This window comes from Cyprinodon variegatus, unplaced genomic scaffold (assembly GCF_000732505.1).
Source record: "Cyprinodon variegatus isolate N-32 unplaced genomic scaffold, C_variegatus-1.0 Scaffold818, whole genome shotgun sequence".
NCBI lineage: Eukaryota > Metazoa > Chordata > Actinopteri > Cyprinodontiformes > Cyprinodontidae > Cyprinodon > Cyprinodon variegatus.
In genome coordinates, this window is record NW_015151271.1 from 160,414 (window position 1) to 168,106 (window position 7,693).

Here is a 7,693-nt window from a genome sequence, read left to right on the forward strand (position 1 = left end):
CTGGCGTCTCCTGGTTTTGATTTCTTGTTTATTTTTCCTGGATTTGTGTTTCTGTTGCTATCTGCATCTAAATTAAATCTGCAAGAACTCATCTCTGTAGAGCTTGGAATCCTGAGGTTGTGAGTTTGAAACCCACTCCCACAGACTGCCACTCTGGGTCTCTGAGCAAGACCCTTAACCCCCAATTGCTCCTCGGGCACCCCAGAATGGCAGCCCACTGCTCCCCAAGGGGATAGGTTAAATGCAGAGGTAAATATCTCTAATGTGAGATCAGAAAAGTTCAATTATTATTATATTTTATGGTTGCTATGTGGTTTTGCTTTAGATTTTACCCAAGTACACATACCAACATCTACACTTTAAACATCTACTTATTTTTGAACCAAATGGAGCCACATATAAATATATTGCTGTTGCTGAATAAAAGATTCCTGAAAAAAAGAAATTGATTCAACATTAAGACTTTTTGTATTTTTACAATGAAAGGGTAAATACATTGTTTATATCTATTGATGTTGCTGCATTAATTGTTATAAAAACAACACCAATTGTTTGTTTCATAATTTTTTTAATTGAAATAAGAATCTTTCTATTTCAATCATGTGCTGATCACATGGTGCACCTAATTTATGACCCAGCTGATATTGCTCATATCTTTGTTTACATGCGCGCGTGCTCCTTTCCCTTGCCTCTCGCGCTGTGGAGGGACAGCAATGCTGTGACGTCCTCAGCTCTCTGTATGAATCAAAAATATGGCGGCTGCCATGGAGCTGAGATGCTGGGGAGCAGACTGGGGGCTTCCCTCTGTCCACACCGACTCTCTTATAGTTCTGGTAAGATTGTTGTTTGCTTAAAGCAAAGACAGTCAGCTCCTCCGGGGGAGCTTTTAACACGCGTGGGGAGCCATTTGTCTCCCTTTGAGTGTCTTCTGTTGTTTCCTTTCGTTAGCTTTCATGCTAACACTTGTAGTTTGTAACTGTCGTTTCGTTCAGTATGGGATAAACAAAAATGTCCTGTTTAAAGCCGCAGCTGCAGAGAAAGATGTGCTTCCTGCAGAGGTTTGTCCTTCATGTGTAGCTGCTGGTCAGCAGTCACTCCTTTAACTCAATGCTGTCCTTCAAGGTCAGCTTTTGAAAAATCTTTGTTTCTCTTTCTGGACTTATTGGTAGATTATTTATTAGTTATATGTTGGCTATAACTTAGTTAATAACCCTATAGGAAATATAGGGTGGCGTTAAACTGCTCTTAAACGTGTCATTGAACGGCTGCAGTAACAATTCTGGCCACAAGGTGGTACTTTCCCCTTTTTTGTGGGATTGGAATTTTTAAGAATCATTTTTTTCTGTGATTCTTAATAAAACGCAGTTATTTTATTTAGTAATCCTTTAGGTTGTTGGTGGACTTAATTTAGGGGCAAAAAACTAACTTTTGTTGACTAGAATATAAAGTTAAAAGATCTAAAACTCTGTTAACTGTTAACTAATTCATCCTAAATATAAATGTAATAAAATGTATACTCAGCAATGCCCAATTCTAGCTGTTTTTTGTTTGTTTTTTTTGGGGGGGGATCTTAGATTACGTCTTGCCTGCTGTTGTTTTTCTCCTTAAAATGTTCCAAGTCTTAAAGATCTGATTGGTTTGAACTCTCCTTCAACAGTTTCATTTGATTTTAATTAATTAAAATAAATTGAACCATTTTGGCTAAAGCTTGACTCGTCATATCTGGCTTTTCGTCCAGGAAAAAAGAAAAAGAAAATAGAAATAATAATAAGCTTTATTCAGACAATAAACACTGGTTAAATGAAAAGGCTGCTTATTACACTTTAAATATGTGACTATAACCATTTTTGCTCAGAACAAAGACAGTTTATTGCTGAGATCCCTGCTAAAGTTTGCACCGCTTCCATAGTTTTCTAAATTGTATTTTTATGTATATGTTGTTTTGTTTTTTTGCAAAGGTGCTTAATGCAAAGTTTGTGGGGGTTTTTCAACAACCTTACTTGGTTTCACATTTATTGGAATCTGTAAAGAATATATTTTTTAACTTTAGTCTTTATAATAATTTGCAGTGTACAGTCTGTTGTTTCTTTTATTGTTATTGCTTATCCTTATCTGGGTCGACATGTTTCTGTTCACCTGTCTCTTTACTGCTGATACATTTAAATATTCCCACTGAGGGACCATAAAGTTAACAACAGCTCTGTAATGTTTTATCAGTAGTGTAACATAAAATAAATGATCAAAGCAAATAGGCTACTCTAAATGAGTTAGAATGTTGTAAAAATTTACAGACATTTTATACATTTGATTAAAAAAAATTAAGATAGTTTAGATGGAAGATTGGCTCTAACTTGTTAAAAATATTGTAAAAAAAACAAAAAAAAAAAAAAACATTTTCAGACAAACTACTGGTTTTGGTTTTGTTGTTTTTGCAGGAAGCTTCCTGATAAATGTTTCATTTTTTTTTTTTTTTTACAAGTTTTCTTGCTTTTTTTTCCCTTCAGGCCTACGCAAAATTTGCTGGAGCGAAGCTCACAGTTTGTCCTGTGGACTGGACATGGAAAACCTTAACAGGTGGGAAGCAGCTGGTAGTTAACCAGAGCCTCACAGCTTTATGCTCAGAGGAACACAAGCAAAGATGAGTTTTCTTTCCTTCAAAGATGTTCCTTTGTTTTAAAAATTGGTAAATTGTCCCATTAGTTCATTCACCTTATTTGCATATCATTCAAAGGTATTTACCCTAAAGACCCTTATGATCAAAATTATGTTACATTTTATGTTATTTTATGTTGCTTAGGCCTGTTTAGCTTGTTTATATCTTATTAATTCATCTTTGTTTGCTGCTCTGAGTTAATTTTTTCATGAGGACCCCTTAAAATGTTGACAATGTTGTATTTTCCTGTCCTTTAATTGTATATGATCATCTCTGTCCTGTTCTGTTGTGTCTCGTTTGTCCACAGCAAGCCTCCCAGAGCTGGTTTGTGGGGACTCTGTGGTTCAAGAACCAACACAGATTCTAAACTTTCTAAGAAAACAAGTAAGAGATTCTGCTTCTTTAGTGTTTTTTCACAATTTTACTAATAAAACCAAAACAGATACAGTGTTAAAAAGGTTAAAACTAATTCTACACAAATATGCCATTATCAAGGAATAAAGCTACATGGAAAACATGGAGGCATCTGCTTACTACTTTAAACAGGAAGTTAAAACTTACTGGAACTGGATCTTCCAAGTAGAGAATGGCTCAAAGCAGCCAAATTAGGTACAAAGAGGATGAACCGATTGCTTCCTAAAAGTATTTACAATCATATAAGAATCATTTTTGCATTATTGCTGTTTTCATGAAGCACTTACAATGTGTATATAAATGTATGCATTGTTGTGTAAGTTAGTGACATTAATGATAATTGGGCAGAACAGTAATTAAACTAATTTTCTCATCTCAGGCACAGAGATCACCTCATTGATGCTATAGATTAAGTTTCCACACCGTCCGTTCTGGGTTTCCATCACAGTATTTTGATTACCGTATTTTCTGGATTATTAGTCGTTCTGGGGTACAAGTTGCACCAGCTGTAAAATGTGTATTAAAGAAGGAATGTGACTCACCTCATTCATACAGATAAGTCGTACTGGAGTATAAGTCGCATTTTTGAGGGAAATTTATTTGATAAAATCCAAGACCAAGAACAGACATGTCATCTTGAAAGGCAATTTAAAATGAAAATAGAATAGGGGCAACAACAGGCGGGATAATTGTATGGTATGCTAACGTTATATGACACATAAACAACTAACTGAGAACGTGCCTTGTATGTTAACATAACATATTAAGAGTTATTCAGATAACTATAGCTTAAACAACATGCTAACAAGTTTATCAAACTATCCGTGTCACTCCAAATTACTAAATCCAATCAAATCTTCATCCTCTGTGTCACTTTTAAACAACTCAACTAACTCCAAACTCTCCACTGCTCGATTAACGTTTTTGCCTGTATATTTTTCTACTTGCAGCTTGTAATCTGCAGAATATGATTTTCTTTTCGGTGCCATTTTTGTAAAGCCCTTCTCAGTTATTTTTGTGAGTTAATGCCAATGTTGAAATTATCAGTTGCTTAGAGCACCCTCTTGCGGTTTAGTGTGAAAATAAGATGTGAAACGATATAATAATATGTTAATAATTTCACACATAAGTCACTCCAGAGTATAAGTTGCATCCCCAGCCAAACTATGGTAAAAAAAACTGTGACTTATTGTCCGGAAAATAAGATACTCTAGAATCAGATGTTTTGACCACTAGCTGGCAGCAAACTGCTTCTAGCGTGAACTTTTCCATGTAAAGAGAAGGTATCTGCAGAGTTCCTGATCGCATTTAAGCTGGGAGCAGTTTTTGGTTATATTAGAACAGATCCACAGCAGGAAAAATCTGATTTCTTTTCTTAACTGGCAGAATTAAAATAATTTCACAGCATTGTTCTTATTGTTTGCAGAGGTTTAATGCTGATTATGAGCTGACAGCCAGACAGGGAGCAGACACTATGGCCTTCATCGCGTTACTGGAGGAGAAACTGCGACCGGCTCTGGTATCAGTCTCCTTTCCTACTTTCTATCTAAAGAAATGCAGTGAGTGAAAGATTGTTTTGTGTTTTGTTTTTCGCAGTTGCACACATTCTGGGTGGATGCAGAGAATTACAGCAATTTGACGCGACCATGGTTTGCCTCCCACTCTCCGTTCCCGCTCAACTTTTTCATCCCTGGTCGTCTTGCGAACATCGCCCTCGACCGCATCCTGTTGACAAAAGGAGAGGGGCTGTTACACAGAATCACTGGGGTGGAGGGAAAGGTAGCTGCTCTGTTAATCTGTCAGCTTTGGCTTGTTTTTGGATGATGTTATATCTCTGCTAATGCTTTTCTGCTTCCTCTCAGATCTACAGTGATGCTAAAGAGTGTCTGAACCTCATCTCCTACAGACTGGGAACTGCAAACTACTTCTTTGACAACTCGTAAGTTATATTGACTTGTATTAAATGTTGTAGAACTCTAAAAGTTTTTATTTCTAAATATGAAAATTGTTGTTTTGTTTCAACAGCCCAAGCAGCCTGGATGCGTTTGTGTTTGGATTTCTGGCACCGCTTCACAAAGCAGACCTCACCAGCAGCCCTCTGCAGAGCCACCTCAGACAGTTGGACAACCTCACTCGCTTCTGTGACAACATCCTTGCAGCCCACTTTGGTGCAGATAAACCCTGTAAGTTTGCTACATTCAGCTAAAATATTATGCTGCACTAATCTTGATTAAATTTGACCAGTAATGAGGATGCAAGTCTAACACAACCATCTCTATGCTTTTCTTTACCTATTTGCTTTTTGTAACTTCTTTACTTTTCTCACTTAACTGACATCTTACTCCTCTTTTTTGGATCAATCCTCTTTTCCCTCTTTTCTTAGGCCCTCTTCCTCCTGTTCAGGAAACAATGGATGCCAACCTGCAGAAACTAACACAACTTGTAAACAAAGAGTCCAACTTGATAGAAAAGGTGCTTCTGCTTTCTGTTTATTCTCCTCTTTTCCATTGTTCCTGGCTGCTTTCTGCAGGTATAGCCAGTGCTTCTTAAAACAGTGTTTCCCCCTTTTAAACGGACAGAGAAAGCATAGCATTAAATATAAACCACCAGTTGCTCTCCATGTTCATGGATGTTTACCAAGTGAATGCTATTAACCATTTTGAATGCCATAAATTATTAATTAACGTTCCAAACACATTTCATAAACAAACACTACATTTTGTTAGGCCTCTCAAGCAGATGAATTTATTTGAACCTCCCTTGTCGATACAGGGGCTCTCAGCTGGAGAGACACGGCCACATCTCCAAATTGGGCATGTAGATGGAAGTTTTTAATTGTTCATGCTGCAGTTTAACCTCTATCATTGCATCTACTGATTTAGAGATTATGGTATTTGGGCGACAGTTTATAGAGTTTATTTATTAATTAAATTTTTTATTTACAACAGTTATTAATAAAATATCTTTAAGTTTGGCGTCATGGTTTGATCAGCTTTGAGTGATTTAATAAAAAGAAACAAATATTTTGACAATATTTCCAGAGCAGAAATTGTAATTTAGTTCGGGGCCTAGGAGTCGAGCCTGCAGGCTGGAGAAGCCGTCCGTGCAAAGCCGGGAGCCGACGGAGGCCCTCCAATGGCAGGCCGCGTTCGCCAATCGATCAGGGGAGAGTGAGCCCGGAAGTCCGGCCCGGTCCGTCATTGCTCAGGGCCCGGGACCGCTCCCGGGTGACACTCTGTCATTTCTCCAGACCGGCTCTTCGAAAGCCACTCTCCTACTATCCTGCTGGCATAGGCAGGAGCCCAAAAACACCAAAATCCCACCATGGTATTACGTAGCTAGGGGCTACCCCTCATGTGGCCTATACTCTCCACGGCACACTTTGAAATTTTTCCACCATCTCACTTTTTTAAACTTGCTTTTTTGGATTTATTTCTTATTTTTTCCACGTTTTCTTTCCATTATCTACTGCTTAGATGCGTTTTCTTAATTTTAGAAGGTTTACTTTGTTTTTATTCCCTTTATAAACAGTTTTTATTAATTTTTTACTCACCCAGGTCTTCCAGCGTCTTGTATCCGCCCAAGAGGCCTCCTCCTCGGGCAGGCTGCCGGGGAAGCTCCCCTGACATCCAGGAGTCTGGTTCTGGGTTAAAAAGGCGCATTTCCTCCATGCTCCGAGGTTTTTTACCCACAAAGCACAGCCCCTGAGCCCGCCTGCAGCAGCCCTAGCTCCCTGCAGCTTGTGGATTGGCGGTTCCAGGGGCACTCTGCCACTCATGCTCTGCCCGCCTGAGAGGCCTCCTCCTCGGGCAGGCTGCCGGGGAAGCTCCCCTGACATCCAGGAGTCTGGTTCTGGGTTAAATAGCCGCATTTCCTCCATGCTCCGAGGTTTTTTACCCACAAAGCACAGCCCCTGAGCCCGCCTGCAGCAGCCTTAGCTCCCTTGGAGCTTGTGGAATACTTGTTCCATGGGGAGCCCCAGCTCCCTATCCCTTCCTGGAAGCTGGTTCCAGGGGGGCCTCTGCCACTCATGCTCTGCCCGCCTGAGAGGCCTCCTCCTCGGGCAGGCTGCTGGGGAAGCCCCCTTGACATCCAGGAATCTGATTCTGTGTTAAAAAGGCGCATTTCCTCCAGGGTCATGGGTTATTCATCCACAAAGCACACACCCTGAGCCCACCTGCAACAGCCCTAGGGTCAGATGGGCTCACTCCCTCCAGGGCTGGAGGTCGTTTACCCACCAAGCACACACCATCAGCCCGCCTGCAACAGCCCTACCTCCCCATCCCTTCCTGCAGCCGGTTCCAGGGGCTCTCTCCCATGCAACTCCTATCCGTCCAAGGGGCCTCCTCCCCGGATAGGGTCAACACCAACACACCTCCCTGGGGAACCGCCAGCACCAGGCGGGCCCGGGGACCCACCCTTAAGCACCCCCCCACGGATTAAACCAAGTAAAACGCACTGGCAAACCGTCCGGGCCTCTGGTATGGCAGCAAGACGTTCGGAGCCCTGGTACAGCGGTGGGACTTAGAAAAATTTCAGAGCTGGACGGCTCCATGGGCCTTGGGGCCCACAGAACCGCCCCTGGCCGGCCCGGCAGAGGCTCTGCCCGGCCTGACCGACAGCCCC

At 40.8% G+C, this 7,693-nt stretch overlaps 1 protein-coding gene across 2 annotated transcripts in view; it reads left to right on the forward strand.

Moving 5' to 3' along the window:
• The first annotated feature begins 706 nt into the window (after positions 1–706).
• The window catches only part of mtx3 (metaxin 3), a 9,912-nt gene continuing 2,925 nt past the window's right edge, over positions 707–7,693 (forward strand). Inside the window, exons 1-8 of one of the 2 annotated variants that reach the window (XM_015396740.1) lie at positions 707–833; positions 2,505–2,574; positions 2,961–3,037; positions 4,494–4,586; positions 4,664–4,846; positions 4,930–5,006; positions 5,093–5,250; positions 5,451–5,539. In XM_015396740.1, coding sequence (XP_015252226.1) covers positions 753–833; positions 2,505–2,574; positions 2,961–3,037; positions 4,494–4,586; positions 4,664–4,846; positions 4,930–5,006; positions 5,093–5,250; positions 5,451–5,539 — 828 coding nt within the window. In that variant the 5' untranslated portion in view covers positions 707–752. The remainder of the gene's footprint in view (positions 834–2,504; positions 2,575–2,960; positions 3,038–4,493; positions 4,587–4,663; positions 4,847–4,929; positions 5,007–5,092; positions 5,251–5,450; positions 5,540–7,693) is intronic. The other variant, XM_015396743.1, reaches the window with a different exon arrangement.